Source organism: Pan troglodytes, chromosome 1, assembly GCF_028858775.2.
Source record: "Pan troglodytes isolate AG18354 chromosome 1, NHGRI_mPanTro3-v2.0_pri, whole genome shotgun sequence".
In the NCBI taxonomy this organism is placed as follows: Eukaryota; Metazoa; Chordata; class Mammalia; order Primates; family Hominidae; genus Pan; species Pan troglodytes.
Window position 1 is genome coordinate 37,146,593 of NC_072398.2, and position 27,493 is coordinate 37,174,085.

General features: G+C 39.8%; 1 protein-coding gene across 3 annotated transcripts in view; it reads left to right on the forward strand.

The window, feature by feature from the left end:
- The window catches only part of INTS7 (integrator complex subunit 7), a 95,239-nt gene extending 71,374 nt beyond the window's left edge, over window positions 1-23,865 (forward strand). For 2 of the 3 annotated variants that reach the window (XM_024351534.3, XM_063790699.1), the window contains 4 exons: window positions 12,515-12,647; window positions 18,502-18,600; window positions 20,239-20,424; window positions 23,097-23,865. In XM_024351534.3, the coding sequence (XP_024207302.1) occupies window positions 12,515-12,647; window positions 18,502-18,600; window positions 20,239-20,424; window positions 23,097-23,384 (706 nt within the window). In that variant the 3' untranslated portion in view covers window positions 23,385-23,865. 3 annotated transcript variants of the gene reach the window in all.
- Window positions 23,866-27,493: the final 3,628 nt, after the last annotated feature.

Consider the following 27,493-nt stretch of genomic DNA (forward strand, 5'->3'; position numbering starts at 1 on the left):
ATGTTGAGTTTTTTTTTTTTATATGCTTGTTGGCCATGTGTATGTCTTCTTTTGAAAAGTGTTCATGTCCTTTGCCCACTTTTTAATGGGCTTGTTTTTTTCTTGTAAATAATTCAAGTTCCTTATAGATGCTTGATATTAGAACTTTGTCAGATGCATAGTTAGAAAAATTTTCTCCCATTCTGTAGGTTGTTTGTTTAATCTGTGGATAGTTTCTTTTGTTGTGCAGAAGCTCTTTAGTTTTATTAGATCCCATTTGTCAATTTTTGCTTTTGTTGCAATTGCTTTTGGCATCTTTGTCATGAAATCCTTGCCCATGCCTAGTCCTGAAGGTTGTCTTCCAGGGTTCTATCATTTTGGGTTTTACATTTAAGTCTTTAATCCATCTTGAGTTGATTTTTGTCTGTGGCGTAAGGAAGGGGTCCAGTTTCCATCTTCTGCATATGACATCAGTTATCCCAGCACCATCTATTGAACAGGAAGTCCTTTCCCTTATTGCTTGTTTTTGTCAGCTTTGTCAAAGATCAGATGGTTGTAGGAGTGTGTGGCCTTGTTTCTGGGCTCTCTATTCTATTCCATTGGTCTGTGTGTCTTTTTGTATACCAGTACCATGCTGTTTAGGTTACTGTAGCCCTGTAGTATAGTTTGAAGTTGGGTAGCCTGATACCTCCAGCTTTGCTCTTTTTGCTTAGGATTGCCTTGGCTGTTTGGGCTCTTTTTGGTTCCATATGAATTTTAAAATAGTTTCTTCTAATTCTGTGAAGAATGTCGTTGGCAGTTTGATAGGAATAGCATTGAATCTATACGTTGCTTTGGGCAGTATGGCCATTTTAACAATATTGATTTCTCCTATTCATGAGCATGGAATGTTTTTCCGTTTGTTTGTGTTATCTTTGATTTCGTTGAGCAGTGTTTTGCTTTCATCTCCCCAGTTAGCTGTATTCCTAGGTATTTTATTATTTTTGTGACAGTCATGAATGGGAATGCATTCCTGATTTGGCTTTCAGCTCGACTGTTGTTGGTATATAGGAATACTAGTGATTTTTTATATTGATTTTGTATCCTGGATCTTTGCCGAAGTTGTTTATCAGCTTAAGGAGCTTGTGGGCCAAGACTATTGGCTTTCCTAGATATAGTATCATGTCTGCACACAGGGATAGTTGGACTTCCTCTCTTCTTATTTGGATGCCCTTTATTTCTTTCTCTCACCTGATTGCTCTGGCCAGGACTTCCAATACTATGTTGAATAGGAGTGGTGAGAGAGAGCATCCTTTTCTTATGCCGGTTTTCAGGGGGAATGCTTCCAGCTTTTGCCCATTTGGTATGATGTTGGCTGTGGTTTTGACATAGGTGACTTATTATTTTGAGGTATGTTTCTTCAATTCCTAGTTTATTCAGAGTTTTTTTTTTAATATAATGGGATATGGAATTTTATCAAAAAGCCTTTTCTGCACTGATTGAGATGATCATGTGGTTTTTGGCTTTAGTTCCATTTATGTGATGAATCACATTTATTGATTTGGATGTGTTGAACCAACCTTGCATCCCAGAGATAAAGCCTACTTGATGGTGGTGGATAAGCTTTTTGATTTGTTGATGGGTTCAGTTTGCCAGTATTTTTTGAGGATTTTTGCATCAATGTTCATCAGGGATATTGGCCTGAGGTTTTTGTTGTTGTGTCTCCACCAGGTTTTGGTATCAGGGTGATGCTGGCCTCGTAGATGAGTTAGGGAGGAGTCCCTCCTCCTTAATTTTTTTGGAAAAGCTTCAGTAGGACTGGTACCAGCTCTTCTATGTATACCTGGTAGAGTTTGACTGTGAATCCATCTTGTCCTGGGCTTTTTTTTTGGTTGGTAGGCTGTTTATTACTGATTCAATTTCAGAGCTCATTATTTGTCTCATCAGGGATTCAGTTTCTTCCTGGTTCAGTCTTGGGAGAGTGTGTATGTTCAGGAATTTATCCATTCCTTCTAGATTTTCTAGTTTGTGTCCATAGAGGTGTTCATATTTCTGTGGTGTCAGTGATAATATCTTCTTTGTTGTTTCTAATTGTGTTTACTTGGATCTTCTCTCTTCTTTATTAGTCTAGCCAGCTGTCTATCAAATAGATATTAATTTTTTTTCAAAACACCAACTCCTGGATTTGTTGATCTTTTGAATGTTTTTTTGTGTGTCAGTCTCCAGTTCAGCTCTGATTTTGATTATTTCTTGTCTTCTAGCTTTGGGGTTGATCTGCTCTTCATTCTCTAGTTCTTTTAGTTGTGATGTTACTTTGTAAATTGAGGTCTTTCTAACTTTTTGATGTAGGTGTTTAGTGCTGTACATTTCCTTCTTAACACTAGCTATGTTCCAGAGATTCTGGTATGTTGTTTCTTTGTTTTCATTAGTTTCAAAGAACTTCTTGATTTTTGCCTTAATTTCATTTCTTGCCAAAAAATCATTCAGGAGTACGTTGTTTAATTTCCATGTAATTGTATGGTTTTGAGCGATTTTCTTGGTCTTGATTTCTAATTTTATTGTGCTGTGGTCCAAGAAAGTGGTTATTATTTTCATTCTTTTTCATTTGCTGAAGATTGTTTTGTGTCCAATTGTGTGGCTGATTTTAGAGTATGTGCCATGAGATGATGACGAGAACAATGTATATTCTGTTGTTTTTGGGTGGAGAGTTCTGTAGATGTCTATCAGGTCCATTTGATCCAGTGCTGAGGTTAAGTCCTGAATATCTTTGTTAATTTTCTGCCTCAGTGATCTAATACTGTCATGGAGTGTTGAATTCTCTCACCATTATGGTGAGAGTCTAAGTCTCTTTGAAGGTCTCTAAGCACTTGCTTTATGAATCTGGGTGCTCCTGTGTTGGGTGCATATGTATTTAGGATAGTTAGGTCTTCTTGTTGAATTGAACCTTTTACCATTATGTAATACCCTTGTCTTTTTTTTTTTAATCTTTGTTGGTTTAAAGTCTGTTTTGTCTGATTTAGGATTGCAACTGCTGCTTTTTTCTATTTTTCATTTGCTTGTTAGGTTTTTCTCTATCTCTTTATTTTGAGCCTATGGATGTAATTGCATGTGAGATGAGACTCTTGGCATACCATTGAGTTTTGGTTCTTTATCCACCTTGCCAATCTGTGCCTTGTAATTGGGGCATTTAGCCAATTTACATTAAAGGTTAGTATTGATGTATGGATTTGATCCTGTCATCATGATAGCAGCTGGTTATCATGCAGGCTTGTTTGTGTGGTTGCTTTATAGTGTCTCACTGGTCTGTGTACTTAAGTGTGTTTTTGTAGTGACTGGTCTTTCCTTTCTATATTTAGTGCTTCCTTCAGGAGCTCTAATAAGGCAGGTCTGGTGATAACAAATTCCCTCAGCATTTGCTTGTCTGAAAAAGATAGTATTTTTCTGTCACTTATGAAGCTTAGTTTGGCCGGATATGAATTTCTTGGTTGGAATTTCTTTTCTTTAAGAATGTTGAGGCCAGGCAAGGTGGCTCATACCTGTAATCCTAGCACTTTGGGAGGCTGAGGTGGGAGGATCACTTGAGGTCAAGAGTTTGAGACCAGCCTGGCCAACATGGTAAAACCCCGTCTCTACTAAAAATACAAAATTAGCCGGACATGGTGGCACGTGCCTGTAATCCCAGTTATTCAGGAGGCTGAGGCAGGAGAATCTCTTGAACCCGGGAGGCAGAGGTTGCAGTAAGCCAAGATCGTGCCACTGCACTCCAGCCTGGGCAACAGACCAAGACTCCGTCTCAGGAGAAAAAAAAAAAAAAGAATTGAATATTGGCCCACAATCTCTTCTGGCTTGTAGGGTTTCTGCTCAAAGGGGTCTGCTGTTAAGTCTGATGGACTTCCCTTTGTAGGTGGCCTGACCTTTCTAGCTGCCTTTTTTTTTTCTTTTTTCATTGCGACCTTGGAGAATCATGATTATATGTCTCGAGGATGACCTTGTGAAGTATCTTACTGGGGTTCTCTGCAGTTCCTGAATTTGAATGTTGGCCTCTTTTTCTAGGTTGGGGAAGTTCTCGTGGATGATATCCTGAAATATGTCTTCCAAGTTGCTTCCATTCTCCCTATCTCTTTCAGGACATCAGTGAGTTGTAGATTCGGTTTCTTTACATAATCCCATATTTCTCGGGGGTTTTGTTCATTCCTTTTCATTCTTTTTTCTCTATTTTTTTTTCTTTTTTCTGAGACAGAGTCTCACTGTTGCCCAGGCTGGAGTGCAGTGGCGCGATCTCAGTTCACTGCCACCTCTGCCTCTCAGGTTCAAGTGATTCTCCTGCCTCAGCCTTCTGAGTAGCTGGGATTGCAGGCATGCAGCACCATACTTGGCTAATTTTATTTTATTTTTAGTAAAGACGGGATTTCAACATGTTGTCCAGGCTTGTCTCAAACTCCTGACTTCAAGTGATCGACCCATCTTAGCCTCCCAAAGTGTTTTTTCTCTATTCTTGTCTTACTCTCTTATTCAGAAAGCCAGTCTTCAAGCTCTGTGATTCTTTCCACAGCTTGGTCTGCTTTGCAATTAATTTTAAGGATTGCATTACGAAATTATTGCAGTTTGTTTTTCTACTCTATCAAGTTGGTTACATTCTTTTTTATACTGGTTATTCTTGTCTGTTGGCTCCTGTATAATTTTATTGTGCTTCTTAGCTTCCTTGGATTGGGTTTCAGTGTATTCCTGCTTCTTGATGATCTTCATTCCCATCCATACTCTGATTTCTGTTTCTGTAATTCCAGCCATTTCAGCCCAATTCAGAACCCTTGCTGGAGAGTTAGTGCAGTCATTCGGAAGAAAAAAGGCATTCTGGCTTTTTGAGTTGTCAAAGTTCTTGCACTGGTTCTTTCTTATCTTTGTGGGCTGATGGTCCTTCGGTCTTTGAAGTTGCTGTCCTTTGCATGTTTTTTTTTTTTTAATCCCATTTGATGACCTTGAGAGTTTGATTGTGGTATAAGGTGGGTTTAATCAACTTGCTTCATTTCCGGAAGATTTCAGGGAGCCAAGGCTCAGCTCATAACTCCTGGACTACCTGCTCTGGGGGACTGCTAGGAGCCTCAACTTTGTTCTCTAGCTCCTTGAGGCTAGGAACTGACTGCGCTGGGTAGGGGGCCAAGGTGCTCCAGGGCCACTGGTTACTACACTCCAATGGGTGGTGCCAGCCAAGGCATTTCATTAGGATGTTGGCAGCAGGATCCATCCTCAGTTGCACATACCAGCAGCAGCAACAGCAGCATAACGGGATGCACACTTGTCCACCGCGGCAGGATACTAGCAGGTCTGGGATGCCGGCCTTTGTGTGGGCCTTCACAGCAGCAGCAGAGGCAGCGCAGGTGGCCGGTGGGGTGCAGGGGAACCCTGTTGGTAACTGCACGCCATGGCACTAGTGGTCGTATAAGCATAGGGGCGTGGCGCTGGCGGACACAGAACTGTGTGTGCCCTCTATGTAGGTGGAGGTAGCCACTTAGGGCAGGGGAAGGTCCATTGTTGTTCACGCCTGGTTTCACTCCCAGGGCAATGTTGACAAAGGAGCTCCAAATGCAATGGCGGTAATGTGGGGGTAATGGGGGCAGAATGCACTCACACCAGCAGCAGTGGCAGGGCAAGGTGAACGTGCACTTGTGGGGCTGGGGAGGCAAGATCTGCCCATGCACACGCAGGCAAAGCAATGTTGAGGGTGGCCATGGGCCCAGGGAAAGCTGCCAGTACGGGGAGGGAGCAGGTGAGCCGGCACATGTCCACATGCTGGGCTGCTGTGCTGGAGCTCACTACCAGTTAGGCGCAGTCCACAAGCACAGGAGCTATGATGCAGGCCCCCCAGGACACCCAAGGCTGCACTGCAAGCAGGCACAGCCAGGTTGGGGCCCCAGGAGAGGCCAGATGGACTGGCCCCATCTGATCGTCAAGACTGCTCTGTAGGCTTGAGGTCTGACAGTTCCCTTAGGGATAAAGTCTCCTATGGGAGCAAGTCAGCAAGTTAAGCCTAGAGGGATGGCTGCCCCTGGCCGTATTCCACTACAGATGCTCACACACCAAACCCTTTGGGCTCTGCATTGGCTAGAATACGGCCCCTAACACTTCTCTAAGCAGCCCTCTGTGCCAACTCAAGTGTCCATAGTGGTCGAGGAATTTCCTCCTGCCAGGATTCCAGAGGCCCGTGGCAGTAGCTGGTTGTTTTTTTGCCAGTTCAAGTCACTGTTCCCCCGGTGCGATATCCCCATGCAGGGGTCCCTCCCAGCTTCCTCCCCTTCAGCCCAGCTTCTGTGTCTTCCCTCTGTCCACCCTTAATTTCTTCCCTCTAAAGATCTGTTAGGAGAGGACCAGTCATCCTGGTCTCTTGGTGGTAGCTGTTCCACCTGGCTGTGTCTAGTCAGGCATCTTGCCCATTTACACTATCTATAATTTCAATCTAGTAAGGCCTGAGATTCCAATATCAGTTTCCTCAAAGAGAATATAATCAACAAAGCAGTTTAAATTTCTCTACCCAGATTGGAACAGAGGAAGAAAAAAGGCTGAAAAAATGAAGAGTCAAAGCTGGCCTGTGGGGTAATGTCATTTAGACTAATATGCATGTAACTGGAATCCCAGAAAGAGGGAAAGGGAGAACAGAAAAATATTTAAATGGCTAAAAGTCATTTATATTTAATTAAACATATAAACCCACAGAGCCAAGAATCTTAATGAACCTCTAGCAGGGAAAACATAAAATTAGAGCAAGGCACACGTAACAATCAAATTGCTGGAAACCAATGATAAAGAGAAAAATTTTTTAAAGAGAAAGAAGGGAAGATTATTTAGAAGGGAAGAAAATATTATTTAGAAGGGAAGAAAGATCAGAATGTCTACTGATTTCTCATCAGAAATATTACAAGCCAAAAGACAAGTGGAGCAACATCTTTAAAGTCCTGGAAAAAAAAAGTTAACCTATAATTCCATATTCAGGAAAAATACCATACAATAAATTAAGGTTAAATTAAGACATTTTCAGAAAAAATCTGATAAATTTTGCCATCAGCAGATCTGTACTACAAGAAATGTTAAAGGAACTTTTTTAGGCTGAAAGAAAATTATTTCAGATATAAACTCAGACCTACAAAACTGAGTAAGAAGGATTACAAGTGGTAAATGTGTTTTTTTAATTTTTAAAAAGATATTTGACCGTTTATAGCAAAAATGATGTTTAGGAGTTTATAACATATAGAAGTAAAATATATGAAATAAGACAACGGGGGGATATAGTAGTAAGAATCTTACATTTAGTAGTATATCATTTGACAGTAACTTCTGATAAACTGAGGGTGAATATTTTAAACTCTAGAGCAGCCACCAAGAAATAAAACAAGCCAGTAGAGCCATAAAGTGGAATACTAAAATATAAAACTCCAAACTTTCTAGAAGACTACATTGGAAAACCTCTTCATGACCTTGAAATTGGTCATGATTTCTTAGGACACAAACGGCAGTTACCATAAGAGAAAAATTTGCTGAATTGGATTTAAACTTTTAAATCTGGTTTTGTTAAGATGTCATTTAAAAAATGAAAAAGGTTATGGACAGCAAGAAAATATTCTCAAAACATATTCTATCAAAAGACTTCTATTCAGACATTGCTTTATTAAGAACGCCATACAACTTGACAATCCGATTTTTCTTTGTTTTTTTGAGATGGACCCTCTCTCTGTCGCCCAGGCTGGAGTACAGTGGTGTGATCTCGGCTCACTGCAACCTCCGCCTCCCAGGTTCAAGTGATTCTCCTGCCTCAGCCTCCCGAGTAGCTGGGATTACAGACATGCGTCACCATGCCCAGCAAATTTTTGTATTTTTAGTAGAGTCAGGGTTTCACCATATTGGTCAGGCTGGTCTCAAACTCCCAACCTCAGGTGATCCACCCGCCTCAGCCTCCCAAAGTGCTGGGATTATAGGCATGAGACACCATGCCCGGCTGACAATCCAATTTTATAAAACTGGTAGAGTTTTGGACACTTCAAAAAAGAAGGTATGTTAATATCCAATAGGCACATGAAAAGATGCTTGACATCAGTAATCACTAGAGAAATTAAAATCACAATGAGATACCACTCCCACTAGAACAGATAAGATTAAAAAGACCTTCAGTGTCCAATGTTGGTGCAGATGTGGAGGAGCTTGAATTCATACTAGTATGTTGTTGGGAATACAAAACGATACAGCCACTTGGAAAACTGTTTGACAATGTCATATAAAGTTAAACATAAATTTATCATATGACCACCAATTCTATTCCTACTGTTTTACCGAAGAGAAATGAAAACATGTTTCCACACAGATGTATACACAAATGTTCATAGCATCTTTATTCATAATAACAAATCTGGAAAAACCCAAGTGTCTCTCAGTAGGCTAATGGATAAACAAATTGTAGTATATCCACAAATGAAATACTAAGTAATAAAGATGAATGACCTGTTGATCATTCAGCAGGTCATACAGAAACCATGAGTGCCCTCAGAAACATGCTGTGAAAGAAGCCAAAAGAGAAAATCAGTGAAACCAGAAGCTGGTTCTTTGAAAAGATTAATAAAATTGATAAAACTAGTCTGAGCAAGAAAAAAAATAAATCACTAATAGTAGAAATAAAAGTGGCATCATTACAAATCTTACAGATATTAAAAGCATAATAAGGGAAGAATAACTTTGTGCAAAGAAATTTGCTTAGGTGAACAGGACAAATTTAAATATTCTTCATTAGCATAGACAAAAAATTTTTTTAAAAGTTCAGTCCAACAATATATATAAATATAATACATTAAGACTAAACAGGGTTTATCCCAGGAATGCAAGGTTGGGTTAACATTAGAAAATCAATTTAAGTACTTCGCCATATTGCAAAATAAGAAAAACTAAAGTGGCAAGACTTAACTACTGGTTTCAAGACTTAATATAAAGCTACAGTAACTAAGACAATGTGATGATGGCTTAAGGGTAGGATTGAGAGTCCAGAAATACTCACGTAGTCACTTGCTTTTTGTCAAAGATGCCAAAATAATTGTATGGGAAAAGAATAGTCTTTTCAACAGATTGTGCTAGAACAACTACATATATAAAAGGGAAAAAATAATCTTCCTTACCCCACACCATACACAAAAGAGTATGTATTGTATGGCTCTATTTATATGAACTATCAGGAAACAAATCTTATTTACAGAGATAAAAAGCAAATCTGTGGTTGCCTACCACCAGAAATGGAATTGTTTTGTTAGCAAGTCTTTTATGTAGTTTAGCTGTCCTTAAAGTCCATCATAAAAATGAGCTTCAGTTCTTGTCTTAATAGAACTTAAGATATAGTACAGAGCAGGAAACAGAACTTTGGAGCCCGGCAAATGTGAACATGAATCCCTTACCAGTCACTCCTAGCTCTGTGAATGTATGTCATCTCAGTGAGCCACGTATGCATAAACTGTAGGTAGATAATGATGCCTGTTTCCCAGAGTAGTTGTGAAGATTAAATGAACTAATATATGTAAAATACCTGGCTGAAATGCCTTGTACATAGTAGGCATTAAAATGATAGTAGGGAATAATTAGAGTAGTGCTATGCCAAGCATATTTAAATTACCTACATTGTATTTTCAAAAGTTTAGTTAGAAATGACTTTGATGGGATGTATCTCAAAATAATAAGAGCTATCTATGACAAACCCACGGCCAGTATCATACTGAATGGGCAAAAACTGGAAGCACTCCCTTTGAAAACTGGCACAAGACAGGGATGCCCTCTCTCACCACTCCTATTCAACATAGTGTTGGAAGTTCTGGCCAGGGCAATCAGGTAGGAGAAGGAAATAAAGGGTATTCAATTAGGAAAAGAGGAAGTCAGATTGTCCCTGTTTGCAGATGACATGATTGTATATCTAGAAAACCCCATTGTCTCAGCCCAAAATCTCCTTAGGCTGATAAGCAACTTCAGCAAAGTCTCAGGATACAAAATCAATGTACAAAAATCACAAGCATTCTTATACACCAATAACAGACAAACAGAGAGTCAAATCATGAGTGAACTCCCATTCACAATTGCTTCAAAGAGAATAAAATACCTAGGAATCCAACTTACAAGGGACAAGAAGGACCTCTTCAAGGAGAACAACGAACCATTGCTCAATGAAATAAAAGAGGATACAAACAAATGGAAGAACATTCCATGCTCATGGGTAGGAAGAATCAGTATCGTGAAAATGGCCATACTGCCCAAGGTAATTTATAGATTCAATGCCATCCCCATCAAGCTACCAATTACTTTCTTCAGAGAATTGGAAAAAACTACTTTAAAGTTCATATGGAACCAAAAAAGAGCCCACATCACCAAGTCAGTCCTAAACCAAAAGAACAAACCTGGAGGCATCACACTACCTGACTTCAAACTATACTACAAGGCTACAGTAACCAAAACAGCATGGTACTGGTACCAAAACAGAGATGTAGATCAATGGAACAGAACAGAGCCCTCAGAAATAATGCCACATATCTACAACCATCTGATCTTTGACAAACCTGACAAAAACAAGCAATGGGGAAAGGATTCCCTATTAAATAAATGGTGATGGGAAAACTGGCTAGCCATATGTAGAAAGCTGAAACTGGATCCCTTCCTTACACCTTATACAAAAATTAATTCAAGATGGATTAAAGACTTACATGTTAGACCTAAAACCATAAAAACCCTAGAAGAAAACCTAGGCAATACCATTCAGGACATAGGCATGGGCAAGGACTTCATGTCTAAAACACCAAAAGCAATGGCAACAAAAGCCAAAATTGACAAATGGGGTCTAATTAAACTAAAGAGCTTCTGCACAGCAAAAGAAACTACCATCAGAGTGAACAGGCAACCTACAAAATGGGAGAAAATTTTTGCAATCTACTCATCTGACAAAGGGCTAATATCCAGAATCTACAATGAACTCAAACAAATTTACAAGAAAAAAACAACCCCGTCAAAAAGTGGGCGAAGGACATGAACAGACACTTCTCAAAAGAAGACATTTATGCAGCCAAAAAACACATGAAAAAATGCTCACCATCATTAGCCATCAGAGAAATGCAAGTCAAAACCACAATGAGATACCATCTCACACCAGTTAGAATGGCAGTCATTAAAAAGTCAGGAAACAACAGGTGCTGGAGAGGATGTGGAGAAATAGGAGCACTTTCACACCGTTGGTGGGACTGTAAACTAGTTCAACCATTGTGGAAGTCAGTGTGGCAATTCCTCAGGGATCTAGAACTAGAAATATCATTTGACCCAGCCATCCCATTACTGGGTATATACCTAAGGATTATAAATCATGCTGCTATAAAGACACATGCACACATATGTTTATTGCGGCACTATTCACAATAGCAAAGACTTGGAACCAACCCAAATGTCCAACAACGATAGACTGGATTAAGAAAATGTGGCACATATACACCATGGAATACTATGCAGCCATAAAAAATGATGAGTTCATGTCCTTTGTAGGGACATGGATGAAACTGGAAATCATCATTCTCAGCAAACTATCGCAAGGACAAAAAACCAAACACCGCATGTTCTCACTCATAGGTGGGAGTTGAACAATGAGAACACATGGACACAGGAAGGGGAACATCACACTCTAGGGACTGTTGTGGGGTGGGGGGAGGGGGGAGGGGGGAGGGATAGCATTAGGAGATATACCTAATGCTAAATGACGAGTTAATGGGTGCAGCACACCAACATGGCACATGTATACATATGTAACAAACCTGCACATTGTGCACATGTACCCTAAAACTTAAAGTATAATGATAATAAAATTAAAAAATAATAATAAGTTAAAAAAATAAAATAGAAATGTCTTTTTTCACTTAGAAATATTTTCAGAAATTTGCAGGGGTTCGAAGCAGTAGAGGAAAAAGAAAGAAATCTAGGTTAAACTTATCCCAGCACGCTGTGTATACAGACTTGTCTTCTGAACGTGCCTATGCGTTTCATCTCCATGCTTTAGATTCATGCCATTTCTCTAGCTATGAATGTCCTGTACTTTCCATCTCTCCAAAGTTTACCCATCTTACTTACCTACTGATATGTTCAAGACTCTCTTCTTCTGTGACATTCCTCCATGTTCTGACCTGTTATTTATATATCTAACCTGTTATTATATATCTTTATGGATGGTTTGGCGCTTATCTGCTGGCTTTATTGATAGTCCCCTTTTCAGATGTGTTTATGTCTCTTTCACCTGTGGCAGTAACACTGTCATATTTCCTGGCAACCAAAGAGATTAAGAATTACATAACTTGAAGTCAGACCTGGGTTTGAATTCTGGCTTGCCATTTACTAGCTGTATGACTGTAGGCAAGCTACTTACCCTCCCCTAGCCTCAATTTTCTCACCTGTAAATGGAAATAACTTCATTATTTTAAAAATTAAATGAAAATATGTTGAAAGTACCTGATACATGTAGGCATTAAATAGCCATGCTATTTTGATGGATTAATGAATATTGACTTTTCAGTTTCCAGGAATATGGATCTACTGGAACAGCCCATGCTGATAGTGAATATGAAAGAAGAATGATGTCTGTATATAATCATGTCTTGGAGGAGGTAGAATCACTCAATCGGAAATATACCCCCGTTTCTTATATGGCAAGTGGCATTTGTTTTATTGAGCTTTTATTGTATGGATGTGGGTTTTTCATACATTTATGGCACTTACTGTGTGAGTTCAACAAGTTAACCTTTCTGTGCCTGTTTCCTTATCCATAAAACAGGGTTAATACCTACCTCACAGCATTGTAGTGGGGAGTAAATGAGATAATCCATGAAAGTACTTAGCACATCTCTAGCTGCTACATAGTTCTATTAATATATAAAAATCTGCTCTACCAGAATGCAAATAAAACTTTTTCTTTTTTTAACAATTTAACTGAAGTTGCAATAATTCTCAACGCAGGCTACACATTAGAATCACTTTGAGGGCTTTTTAAAGAATACATTAATATACAGTCCTCACCCCTGACCAGCTAACTCTGAATTTCTGGAATTGGGGCCCAGGCATTAGTAGTTTTACACACACTCAGGTGATTCTGTCATGCTGCCATGGTTGGGAGAACCACTGGACAATTGAAACAGAAAGAACAGGGCTTGTTGGCTGACTGGCAATGAGTCATTTCCTACCAGGTGATGACATTAATGCCTTTCAGTACACTCTTCAGCCTTTACCCTGCTGAATCTCTCCTGCCTTTGGCACTTCCTAAGAAGTTCTCAGAGCACTCACCCTTTATTAAATCTTCTCCCCTGATTTCCCAGTCACAGGACAGGCTAACATACTCTCACCCAAATTTTCTCCTCCCTGTCTGACCATTCCCCAGTGTCTCTGCTCAGGTTTTATAACAAAATGCCGTAGGCTTGGTACCTTAAACAACAGACATTTATTTCTCACAGTTCTGGAGGCAGGAAAGTCCAGTATCAAGCTGCCAGCAGATTCGGTTCCTGGTGAGGGCTTTCTTCCTGGCCCTGGTGACAGCCACCTTCTCATTACATCTTCACATGGTAGGGAGAGATCGAGAGCTCTGGTCACTCTTCCTCTTCTTTAAGAACACTCATCCTGGCCGGGTGCAGTGGCTCACGCCTGTAATCTCAGCACTTTGGGAGGATGAGGCGGGCAGATCACGAGGCCAGGAGTTTGAGACCAGCCTGACTAACATGGTGAAACCCTGTGTCTACTAAAAATGCAAAAATTAGCTGGGCATGGTGGCGCATGCCTGTAATCCCAGCTACACAGGAGGCTGAGGCAGGAGGATCGCCTGAACCAGGTGGCGGAGGTTGCAGTGAGCTGAGATAGCGCCACCGCACTCCAGCCCGGGCAACAGAGCGAGGACTCTGTCTCAAAAAAAAACCAAACAAACAAAAAAAAAACACTCATCCCATCATGGGGGCCAACCTCCAAATGCCATTACCTTGGGGGTTACAGCTTCCACATACGAATTTGGGGGAACACGAACATTCAGTTCCCAATTCCCAGCCTTTGAACTTTACCCCTTGGAGAGTTTCTCTTCTGCTTCTGCTCTTCTCATTCTGTACTTTCATGCTTTATCAAGTGTTTTAGAATAAATAGGATGTCATTAAAGAGTTAGGTTAGATCTAAAGATGGGCAATTCCTTTGACATATTGCTTTCCATGTAAAATTGTCAATAGTATTTACTGAATCGAATTGACAGCTGTTTGACAGTGACATTGTTTGCTAAGGGAGAGTGTAAAGACAATCTTTGAAAGAAATACACACATCTGTGTGAGACAGTGGTTATTTTCATATTCTTCTAAGCTCCATCCTAAAAAATGAAATAGATGCTAAACAGAAACTTCATTTTGATGGAATTGAATATAACGGAATGGGAATTTTCTGCCCAGCAGAAGACACAGTACAGAGAAAAGGGCCCTAGGCTCATTCAGAACTAGGTTCAAATTCTGGCATTGCTGCTCAGCAGCTGTGTGACTTTAGTCACATTGCTTAACATCCTTTTATATGAAGTAGAAAACATACCTGCCTCATAGGATTACTGCGAGGTTTAAATGAAATAATGCTAATTGCCTAGCACAGTGCTGTCATATAAGGAGTGGTTAATAAAAGTTATTTCCCGGTTGGGCGCAGTGGCTCATGCCTGTAATCCCAGCACTTTGGGAGGCCAAGGTGGGCGGATCACCTGAGGTCAGGAGTTCTAGACTAGCGTGCCCAACATGGTGAAACCCCATCTGTACTAAAACTACCAAAATTAGCCAGGCATGATGTCAAGCACCTGTAATCCCAGCTACTTGGGAGGCTGAGGCAGGAGAATTACTTAAACCCGGGAGGCGGAGGTTGCAGTGAGCCGAGATCATGCCATTGCACTCCAGCCTGGGCGACAAGAGTGAAACTTCATCTCAAATAAATAAGTAAGTAAATTATTTCCCTTTTTCTGTATTTCCAAGTTGTACTTTATAGATTTGTTACTGTCTGAGCCTCCAGATTCAGTTCAACAAGTATTTATGGGATCCTAGGGATAGAAAAATGACAAAGACACAGGATCTTCCCTCAAGTTGTCCATAGTCTAAGAAAGAAAGATTTTATAAACAAACACAATACAGTATATGTGCATTAATAGAATTCTGCACAAGGTAGAGATGTAGTACAAAAAAGAGAGTAGTTCACATCAAAAGATAGGGAAAATGGATTGGTGGTGCAGTTGAGAGGGAAGATGTATTTGTATATGAGTTTTCCAGACAGATAAGAAGGGGTTGGGAATCTCAGGTAGAGAACATGTTCAAAAGCAGAGGCATGCAATAGCGTGGTGTCTTCTAGGAACAGTTTGTTATTACTTCAATGTAACATACAGGCTAGGGATTAGAGAGATGAAATCAGAGAGGTAGCCAGCGGCCAGGTGACAAAAGGCTTTGAACACAGTATAAGGGAGTTTGGACTTTGTCCTTAGGCACAGGGGGGCTTCTTAGAAATTGTAAATGGGTAGGAGAGAGAAGTGCTTAATATAGATTGTATATTATCATATAGAAGCAAAACAGGAAATGGCTGGCAGGGTGTGGAATTAGAGGAAAGAAGAATGACTACAAGGCTTTTTCAGTAATCCAAACTAAGGAACAAATTACTAAAATGGCAGTAGGAATGAGAAAAATAGATATATATGAGAGATATTTAGTGAAAATATTTTCAAGGCTGAGTTTTTTAACTAGACATGAGATGATGGAGGCATGCCTTCCAGGTTTCCAGCTTGAATGATCAGTTACACAACTGATTGATCCTTTACTGAGAGAATATAGAGAGGTGATAGAAGATGAAGGTTTTACTTTCAAACATGTTGCTGTCTTTAGGCAGTTGGATAGTAAATACGTTGCAGTTGGAAGAAAGATGGGCTGGGATGCATATAAGGTCATCTGCACATAGAAGTTCTTAAAGTCACGGGAGTGGGGAGAATTGCCTATGAAAAACATGGATTGAGAAGAGAAGACGACAAGGAGAGCATCAGCATTTAAGGAACACACAAAAGAAGAGGCTCTTTAAAAAGAAGATGGCGAAAGGAAGAATCAGAAATAAGGGTATGGACTATTAGGTGGAATTTCATGGAAGGAAGAGCATTATCAGGTGCCACAGAAATGTCAGAAAATACAAAGACTGGAAAGTATCCATTGGATTGACAATTAAGAGAGCATTGTCCAGGCACAGTGCCTTACGCCTATAATCCCAGCACTTTGGGAGGCCAAGGCGGGCGGATCACGAGGTCAGGAGTTTGAGATCAGCCTGACCAACATGGTGAAACCCTGTCTCTACTAAAAATACAAAGTTAGCCAGGCGTGGTGGCGCATGCCTGTAATCCCAGCTACTCAGGAGGCTGATTCAGGAGAATTGCTTGAACCTGGGAGGCCGAGGGTGCAGTGAGCCGAGATTGTGCCATTGCACTCCAGCTTGGGCAACAGAGAGAGACTCTGTCTCAAAAAACAAAACAAAACAAAACAAAAAGCGTTAACGTCTTTCTGCTGGTTTACTGATCATGATATGTAATTTACATTTCCAGACATCTTAATAGTGATCTGCTAATACACCTATGGAGGTCAATACCCAAGGGGCTGTTGACCTCAGATGCACTCCACACTTTTCCAAGAGGGTATTGCAAAATCTGCACCATTCTTTTAAAAGGCAAAATGGTGACTTTCTGCCTGAAAACAGCCTGAAGTCCCTTGTGGTCCTCTGAGTCCACGCTTCAAAGATGTTTCTCTCCTTAGACACTAGTGTGGCATCAGAGGTCCACCAAAGGTGGTTGTCTCTGCAAATACTTTCCAAATTACTTGTTGCAGGAAGCTGATTAATGCTATTTTAACAGTTAAATCTGAAAAAATAGAACCAGTGTCTTTAAATCTGTGTTGTGATTATCTCAGGTAATAGACTTGGCATTTGTACTATGAGTCTGTTGGGCACAAAATGTTCAATTGCCTGAACCCAATAAGGAATGGATTTTTCTGGCTTTTAGCCTTAACACCCAACTTAAAAAAAAAATGTTTACAGCATGAGCAACTAGGTGACACTCTGCTTGAAAGCAGGAGCCTAGAGGGACGGACAGCATACCACATGGTGCATGCAGCAGTTTTCAACCTGTGGTGTTGGGTTTCAATCAGGCTGGTGGGAAAAATATTAGAGATAGTTATAGAAATAGACACAAATCTTCTTGGAAGGCTGAGAAGTTTGCCTAACTTCAGTAATAGATCTGGCTGAAGGCGGCCTGATCTCTTTACCTTTAAACAAATTAAAATAGTAATAAAGAAAGGCAGAGTAGTTTACCTGGCTAGCTTGTTTACTCATATAAAGACTAACCTTTGATGTACGGTGAGTGCTTAAGTGCCTTTTACTCAGAAGTCCACAATGTCAATTTCCCTCTAATGGTGTTGACTCAAGCTTTTGTTAATTAATCTTACTGAATAAATGCGAGTCTGACTAGCTGATCAGGGCCTAGTCGCAACTGTTTACAGGACTCAGCAGGAGCCTGTAAGCAGCTAGGACCCTCAGCTGGACTGGCAGAGCAGAATATCTGAGTGTCAGCATACTTTATTTATCCGTTGCTGAATCGGGTCTGCAAGAACAGACCTCCCGCAGCTAGTGCCCCCCGTGAAAGGAGCGCTGCCTCACTGTGGTGACTTAGGAGGCCACTGAGATGGGAGTAGACTGAGGAAGGGATAGTAGACCAAGCAGGAATGGTTCTGGTTCACCTGAAGTTAAAAGTGTTCTTACGATACTTGCAGTTTTCTTCTATTAGACTGGGTAATCTTTAAAATATCTTTGAACGCTTAAATTCTGATTTTATGACCACTTTCATTAAGGCTCAAAATATTCTCTGCGGTGTTTCTGTACCTCTGCAGTCATGCTGGGATTTTCAAAACTCAGTTAAATGTGTGAAGGAGATTTGAGAAATAAGATATTTTATTAGAGTTTCAGGATTCCCCGACTATATAGTCCTCTTTCATCTGAATTCAACTAAGTTTCCACCACTGCTTACTCTGAGGACCAATGGCCATAGAGACAAGCCACCTAATGAAAGAATGAGCCAGCTCAAAGCCAAAGTCCTGCAAAATGCTCGGGCTTCTTTACCATACTGTTTATCATACTTTGCCATGTGATAGTTACTCTATATTTTAGTATCTAATATAATTGTTTAATAATATACTGATAGTTCTGAGCGCTGTAGAAATGTGGAATTTGCCTATTGCTTGGCCTCGAGGACTGTGGATTTTCTCATTTCTGTCACTTATATTTTATTGAATATACTTCACAATAAAGTAAAAATCTGTAATGAATGATTTAGTATGTATGCACAGTTCCTGGATGTGATGCCTAGTTCTTGATTGGTATGTACCTTTGTAATAATCTATATGGGCATTTGTAGTTTTATACTGAATGTACCACTTGTTGATGAAATTTGAAAATTTATTTTTATTTGATTTAGTTTCTTTTTTCCCCCAGCATACAGCATGCCTCTGCAATGCCATCATTGCTTTGCTGAAAGTTCCCCTTTCTTTCCAGAGATATTTTTTCCAGAAACTACAGTCTACCAGCATCAAGGTAATACAGGAAGAATACTAAGGTTAATATAGGTTTTAAAACCAGGTGTCTTCTGAAGATTATGTAGGACATAGCTACACTTCAGTGTGTTACCATTGGTTTATTGGTTTTTTTGTTTTGTTTTGTTTTGTTTTTTGAGACAGAGTCTCACCCTGTCGCCCGGACTGGAGTACAGTGGTGTGATTTTGGCTCACCGCAACCTCCGGGTTCAAGTGATTCTCCTGCCTCAGCCTCCCAAGGAACTGGGATTACAGGCATCCGCCACCTCACGCACCTGATTTTTTTATTTTTGGTAAAGATGGGGTTTCACCATGTTGGCTAGGCTGGTCAGGAACTCCTGACCTCAAGTGATCCACCCACCTCTGCCTCCCAAAGTGCTGGGATTACAGGCATGAGCCACTGTGCCTGGCTTACCTTTGGTTTTGATAAAACCTAGTTGTAAGCCATTTCTCTCCTTTATCAAGTGGTTTGGTGAAAGAAGTGAATTTGGGAGTTAAACTCTCTCCCTTTTTAATTGTCAGTGCCAAATTCTGTGAGACAGGCATTTGGGTAACTGGAGCTCTGTTGTTTGTCTCTTACCTCCAGGAATAAATTAGTGATTTATCACAGTAGCCTGCAAGGATCTTGAGCTGAGTCTATTCAGACCCAACTTATAGACCCAACTTAGAATGAATCAGATCCAGTAAACTGTCACCAGTTCTTCTTCCAAAGTACTTCTGCCTTTCAGTAACATGTTTTGAGGGGCTAACCAGTGAGTAGAATTAGTATTTTGAAATATTTAAGCCACTCACAATTCAAAAGCTATTTTTGATTCAGAAAATGAAATTGTTGGAAAAGGGAGAAAATTGTCACTTCTAAGAGATCTCCTGGATTATCCTTGTTAGTTAATGTCTTCAGTAAACTTTTACATCCATGCAAATGTTTTGATTACAAATAACAGAGCATTCCATTTCAAAATGACTGGAATAATGAGGAAGATTTGACGATCTAGATAAGAAGTCCTAAAGTAGGATGTCTCCAGGGTTGATCAGTAGTTCAACAACATTATCAAAAAGACTCAAATTTCTTCCATCTTTTCATTTAGCAAGACTTGAGCTTTCTTTAATTGATGTGTTTGGGATTTTTAATACATTTTTGAAGAAAAACTAATGAGAGGTGAAAAATGTCATTTGATTCATTTATAGATATTGACTTTTTTATAGCACAGTGACTTCGTTGTGTAGATAATCCTGGAACTTTAAGTTCATTTACATTTGAATTTAGTTTATTTAAAATTACGTAAGACCAAAGAGACAGCTCTTAGGTAATGAAAATTTATATAATGCCTTTCCCTACTAGAAGTGGTTCATTGTCAAAGAAATGCCTCACCACAAAAATTGGGAGAATAGTGCCTTTGCTTTTTTCTAATTCTCTATTATCCTCAAATAGAACTGAGGTTTGGGATGAAAACCACAGTGATGTTTAGAAGGAGGCACTTTAAAGGTACATCTGTCTTGTCCTGGCACAGTCAGGTCCTGTGGGGGTGGGGGAGTGCACAGTCGAATTTGTTAACCTGTAACCAGTGATTAGCACAGACATGTTTGTCGGAAGGAAGCTTGCTCTTGGTTGTTGGCATTTATTTGAGTGTTGGCATTCCAGCTTGCTCTGTCACCATCGCCCCGGAATCCTGCAGAGCCCATTGCTGTCCAGAATAACCAGCAGCTGGCGCTAAAGGTAGAGGGAGTGGTTCAGCACGGATCTAAACCAGGACTCTTTCGCAAAATTCAGTCTGTCTGTCTGAATGTTTCTTCCACACTGCAGAGTAAATCTGGACAAGACTACAAGGTAATTTAGAAAAGAGCAGAATTGTGATACAGGTTTTATATGAGCTCATTGATGGAAGTTTTCCAGTGTTTTTCATGGTTAAATAGATTGCAGTTATACCTCCAAAGGGATCAGATGGACATAAATTAAAAGCCCACATTGGGGCTGAAAGGAGTTGATAAACACTTCTTTTTCTCTCCCTGAACCAGTTGATAGGGACAAAGCATCCAGGCAAAGATCAAAATATGAGTTTTATTACTGTTGGAGCTGTGGGAAAACCTAACTCCAATGCCTGGCAGCAAGGCCTTTCTAACCGTAGACCCCTGAATTGGATTTTTTCACCCAGCCTCAGTCAGTACGTATGGGAGCCTGCCCCTATAAAATTTATGGCAGGGCACAGAGGACTCAGGTGCCCAAAGCAGAAGAGAAAGAGCAAGTGCTTACCTTCCCATGTCTGGTTCCTGCCCAGAAAGTCACCCATCAGCAAGACTCACCTCCTCCCTGCTAGGTCAGTAATATTAATCTAACGAAAGGTCTCTCTTATGTCAGGAGGTCCCTTCAAATGTCAGAAGTTGGAAAATAAGTGTCTCCCTAACCCACCCATTCCCTCCCCACAAAAAATACACATCTATTTAGTTTTCTCCATTTTAAGTAAATTTTATCATTAAAAAAAGTATATAGCATTTCTATAAAATGATCAGATAAAGTGAAATCTTTTTTTAAGAGTGTAACCCTAGGGATTTGCTGCCTTGGGAACTCAGGATATAGGTAAGTAATAACCTGAATTAGGCTTACATTGTTAGCCAGAGCTAAGATGCTGAATCTGTGCCCATGAAATGCCAGTGTTCCAAATAAAGAATGTTCCTTGCTTTAGACATTTATTTCCGATTCCCTGGTGGTTTATCCACAGTAAATGAAGCAAGGGACCAAGTCCACAGTTGTAGCAGCGAAGTTACTCAGATGCCCAGATTGGCTGTGTCCAGGTTTATTGTGGCATAGCATGGAAGGCAGGGTATCAGTGAAGGTATAAAAAGAGAGCATTTTATTATCTTTGGTGGTTTTAGGTTAAAAAGCCAAGGGAAGGTCTGGTTCTAAACTATTATTACTTTCTTAAGCCATTACTACTTTCTTAACTATGGCAAGTTCCTCTCACTTTGGCACTCTGTCCACTCTGACACGGCTGAGCCTTCATTCTCCTCTTTTCCTCTGTTTTGACTTCTGTGCCATACAGCATGGTACCTTATGTAGCCACTCAATAATTTGTGAATGATGAAAAAATTATTTACTATATTTAGAATACAACTGTTAAAATTGGGTATCTGCTGTCACAGAAGGTTGTAATGAGAATTTACATAATTTATCCCTGTCTGCAACTCTCTCTTCACTTTGAATTTGAAACAGTAGTAACCATGATTCTCTTTGTTACTTGCATATAATTTCTACTGTTAAGAAAATGACATTCAAACCTAGAAGCTATGGTCTTCTGCTTGTTGACCTACCTCTCAAGAGGCATTGATTAAAGTCAGGAAGCTGATATAATAAGCCGAGTAATAACATGATTACTTTGCAGTGTTATTCACAGTGAGTTTGCAGCTTAAAATGCAGCCATCCATTCAGGGCGAGCAGGTTCCCTAGGCCTATTTCTGGTCCTTTTAAGGAAGTTCTTTGGTAGGCATATTCTTTAGGGAAATAAAAACTGTACAAAGGCTAAATGTGAAAAAGTACCTGTACTATAAATAATTCTAAGACCTTGAATTGGTTGGTGACGTCAGTTCATTATTGTTACAGGTAAATGTCTCTGGAAAAGTGACATGATAACTGCTCCTTGAGACACAAAGCTGCAGGGCACATTTATATAATTAATTACACCACAGAAACACGCACATAAACCTAGAGTAATTTGGTCAAATACACATTAAGATCACCTTTATTTGCATTCTCAGGATAAATCTGTCTCTTGACACGTTTCTTCTTGGGTACAGGTAAGAGTACGTCAGCAGGTTTTATTCTGGCCTTTGAAGAACAAAGGCATGAGTGTCTGGCTAAATGAATGAGCCTATAAATCTGCATTTTATAACATATTGTACTTCCAGTCTGAACAAAACAGTGATTATTAAATGAGCAATGTACAAATTGTTCAGTTAATTTGTTAAAGGAGTAAGGAATCACTACATTAAGTAATAAAAATCAGACTAACTGGGGGGGGGGAACCTAACTTAAATTTGCTTAGTGTTTTGTTCTTTTTCAGTCTCTTAGGTTTTAAACTCTCTGGAACAGGTGATTTCATCCTATTTCTTCAGAATATCTCTTCACAGTCTAAAGGAAGATAGGGATTTAGAGATGGGGTTGAGTAAGCAAGGAAGAAAGGCCAGCATGTGAAGGGGCTGTCAACGGCTCTGGGAGCTCATTCTACTCAAGTATAGTGAGGAGCATCACTTAGTAGTTCAGAGTGTAGGCCCTGGAGGTAGTCGGCCTGTGTTCAGATTCCTACTCCGTTCACTAATCATGTGACTTTGGAGACATTACTTAACCTGTCTGCCTTAGACTCCTCATCGGTGAAGCAAGGATGATAGCAGTACCTAATTTTTTATTGTCTGCATGGTCTAAATAAGCTCTTAGAACAGGGCCTAACTCATAGTAAGCACTGAATAAATGTTAGCCATTGTTGTTATTTAACAATTGTTTCATTGCAGATACCCATTGACAACATGACCAATGAGATGGAGCAAAGGGTTGAACCTCATAATGATTACTTCAGTACTCAATTTCTGTTGAACTTTGCTATCCTTGGAACACACAACATTACAGTGGAATCTTCTGTGAAAGATGCCAATGGTATAGTATGGAAGACTGGTCCCAGAACTACCATATTTGTAAAATCCCTGGAAGACCCTTATTCCCAGCAAATTCGCTTACAACAGCAGCAAGCCCAGCAGCCATTACAGCAGCAGCAGCAACGCAATGCCTACACACGGTTTTAACCATGGAATGAATGCACTGCAGACTCTCAAGAGATCAATCAAATTGCCAGAAACAGTTTGCTTTTTCATATGGAATAAGTATTAAAGTTACAGTGTAGTTCATTTATTCATTGATTTTTGTAATGTAATATTCTGGAAAAAATTTCGTTTTCTTAAAAATTTTGTCTGACAGCTGGGTGTGGTTGCTCACGCCTGTAATCCCAGCACTTTGGGAGGCTGAGGTGGGCGGCTCACGAGGAGATCAAGACCATCCTGGCTAACACAGTGAAACCCCATCTCCACTAAAAAATACAAAAAAATTAGCCGAGCGTGGTGGCAGGCGCCTGTAGTCCCAGCTACTTGGGAGGCTGAGGCAGGAGAATGGTGTGAACCTGGGAGGCGGAGCTTGCAGTGAGCCGAGATCACGCCACTGCGCTCCAGCCTGGGTGACAGAGCGAGACTCCGTCTCAAAAAAAAAAATAAATACATTTTGTCTGAAAAATAATTGGGATCCTGGCCAGAAAGATTGTTCTTTCTTGTTTTATTATTACCGTTTTTTCTGTTGCCAAGCTTTTTTTTCTTTCAAGAATAGTCACATGTTGAGATCACTGAACTGGTAAATTTGACCGCTACTCTTCCAAAATACATCATTTGCTGCCTGACTTAGACCTAGGATTCTGAGTTGTTCATGGGGAGGTTCTGACCAGTCACTACAAGGTTTATCCATGGTAGCAGAACCTGAGTCCTTCTGTAGATGGACTTGAAAGTGTTCCGTGCAACATCCAGCCTTCTGGATTATGAAAGCCCACAGTCTAACAGTATTGAAACATCCTGCTGTATTAGTTCAACCACATATCTATCTCTTCCTGTGCTAAAGCAATCTTTATTATTTTCATATTTAATTGAAACAAAGAGCAGCTAGCAATTTCATAGAAAATTAGTTTTTTCTGATGTGTCTGCAACTGTGTATAATACAGACATTTCACATTGTTTCCAAAAGTGAAGAACACTCATTTAATATCTTCAATGTTTTAAGTTAGAAGGGGTGGATCTTTTCCTTTGGTTGGTGATTGGTTTGGTTTATACTTGATGAATTATGCTAGACTGATTGTTTAGAGAGAGCAGTCTCTTTATTACACAGGCTCAGTTTGTTGGGATGCTCAGGGAACAGAGTTTTCTGGTTAGCCAGAAAACCCTTTTTCCTATTTTAATACTGGTTGAAAACCATGATAAAATAGACTTCCTTAGCACAGTATGCTAGATACAACTTAACTGCTTTTTGATTGGGGATCATTTAGGGCTTCAGGATCACAATTTCTAAACATCAGGGATCATATGGTTGCAGATGCCGACGCTATACGTAATTTGGCCAGATGCAGCTCCTAAGGTAAAGCAGGGTACTTTCCCTGGAATTTCCTTTTTAAATAAATATCTGTTTCTTTGCTTGTGTTTTGCCTTTTTCTCTTCAAAGTCAACATTAATTCAAAGGAGAATGGAGCTTAAGTTAAAAAATAAAAAGGGTTTTTTTTTTTCTTTCTTTCTTGTCATGTGGCCTCTGGGACTGAGAAGTGATTTGCAACTTGGGTTTCTCCAAGATTGCTTGCCTTCATGAGCACAACCCATTGTACTGCTAACAGCCAGAACATTCTCATAAAATGTGTACAGATCTACAGTGTCCACTGTGAATGACATCTCTTTAGATGCAGCCCAGTTGTATGAGGTTCACACAACCTGCACAGTCATCTCAGCACCTGGGAACACGTGCTTAGGAAAAATTGCCAGAGCAGTGCAGAACCCCTTGTTCTTTTACCAGGTGTGGAAACAGCTGAATCAGAAAGCCTGGGTTTCACTCTTGGTTCTGATGAATTAGCTGTGTGACCAAGCAAGTCACTTTACCTCTACATCTTAGGGGTTGTTTTTTTTTCTGTCTGTCAAGTGACTGAATTAGACTGGTTTTCTGGATTCCAGCCTAGAGTTGTATTATCAAGTGACTGAAAGACTAAAAACAAACAAAAACATTTCTTAAATTGGAAATCTTTTTTATTTGTAATTAAGTGGCTATTTTCAGGGTTAAAGTTTACAATGTGGATTTCAAGCTTCTGGTGCCATTCAAGGTAGATTTCTCCAGAAAAGAAGCAAATCTTGTAAGCCATCAGTTCCCTTTGAGAACTTCCCAAATGTTATGTTCTTAAAAGATAGGTTTTGATAGATATGTTTATGAACTTTTTAACTTGGTGTATTATGGGCTCCTGGCACAAACTCAGAAAGGAATTTTTTTTTTTTTTGAGACAGAGTCTCGCTCTGTTGCCCAGGCTGGAGTGCAGTGGTGTGATCTCAGCTCACTGCAACCTCTACCTCCCAGGTTCTGGTGATTCTCCTGCCTCAGTCTCCCGAGTAGCTGGGATTACAGGCACGTGCCACCACGCCTGGTTAGTTTTTATATTTTTTAGTAGAGATGGGTTTCACCATGTTGGCCAGGATGGTCCCAAACTCTGGTGATCGCCCGTCTTGGCCTCCCAAAGTGTTAGGATTGCAGGCGTGAGCCACCGTGCCTGGCCAGGAATTATTAAAAGCAAGTCCAAGAAGTTCAGAGTATAACTGAATTGAACATAACTCTGAAGCAAGAAAGACTTATTTTAGTATGTCCGTTAGATCCAGGATTGGAACTCTGATTTAGTAAAGTACTGAATTTTTGGCATCAACTGTTAAACGGTTATTTGTGGTGGGGGAAGCTGTTTATAACTTCAACACTACACTAATGAATGAAAAGAAAAATGAGATGCAGAAAAGAAAGATATGCATACTAATTGTGAAGTGGGCATGTTCCCTAAATTTAGAAATATGAAGGGCACTTGCTGGTTAAAGCTAGGAAGACAGGACTAGTTTTTCTCAGTGCTTCGTCACTTTGCAGTGCAGTAGTGTTTCCTTATCTGCAGTTTTTGCTTTTCACTTTCACTTTGCTTTTCAGTTTCGGTTCCCAGAGGTGAAGATAGACCACATTCACATTTTTATTACAGTATATTGTTATAATTGTTCTATTTTATAATCGCTTTTAATCTCTTTACCATGCCTATTTTATAAATTAAACTTTGGCATAGGTGTGTATGTATAGGAAAAAATGTAGTGTATATAGGGTTTGGTACTATCCTCAGTCATAGGCATCCACTGGGGATCTTGGAACGTATCTTCTACTGATAAGGGGGACTGCTGTGTAGTCCAGTGACTGAGAGCACCAGCCTTTGGGGCCATACTGCCGAGGTTCCAATCTTAACTTTATGACCTTGGACAAGCTACTTAGTCTCTCTATGCCTCAATTTCCTTATTCCTAATAGAGAAACATATTAGTGTTTCATGGGGTAGGTATGAGAATTAAGTGAGTTAGTATAGAATTAATGTATGAAAACACTTAGAACATGCTTGGCATATAGTAAAACATATATAAGCATTTGCTTTTATTATTACTACTACTGTCATTATCCTCCTTAGTATTTTTTTTTCCAAAGTGTTAGATCAGTTCTCACTGAGCATTTTATTACCTTGTCTCTGCTATTAAACACATTTAAGCTATCTTTCCTAATGCAATTTGGGTACATTGAGTAATAATGATCTAAACAAAATAGAATTTCTGTCTACTATGCTATAAATCATTTAATTAAAATATGTAAAGGCAGACATACAAAGAAATGTATATAAATACATTCTGCTGATTGCCTTCAATGATGATAGCAATAGAATGTTGACTATTCAGAAATTAATGTATTCCAGCTTAAACTAAGACCTTCAGACATAACCTTTCTAGCGCAAACCAACCAAGATAGCAGGCAATTTGCAACTGGGGAATATGCCATTTCTCATGTTAAGATACTGTTCAGAGAAGAACAAACCAATTAGACAAGATCCTCAGACTAGGGTCCCAGAGAAGTCAGTTTAAATTCTATTTATAAGACTCATCATTAATCCTTAGATAAGTCACCTGATCTTTCTGTGCCAGTATCTGCCAACAGAATATTGAGAATAAGATGACCTGGCACTTGGTATGTAGAGTATAGGCACCACTGACCAACAGAACTTTCTGTAATGATGGAGGCGTTCTAAATTTGCACTAACCACTACAGCCACTGGCCACATGT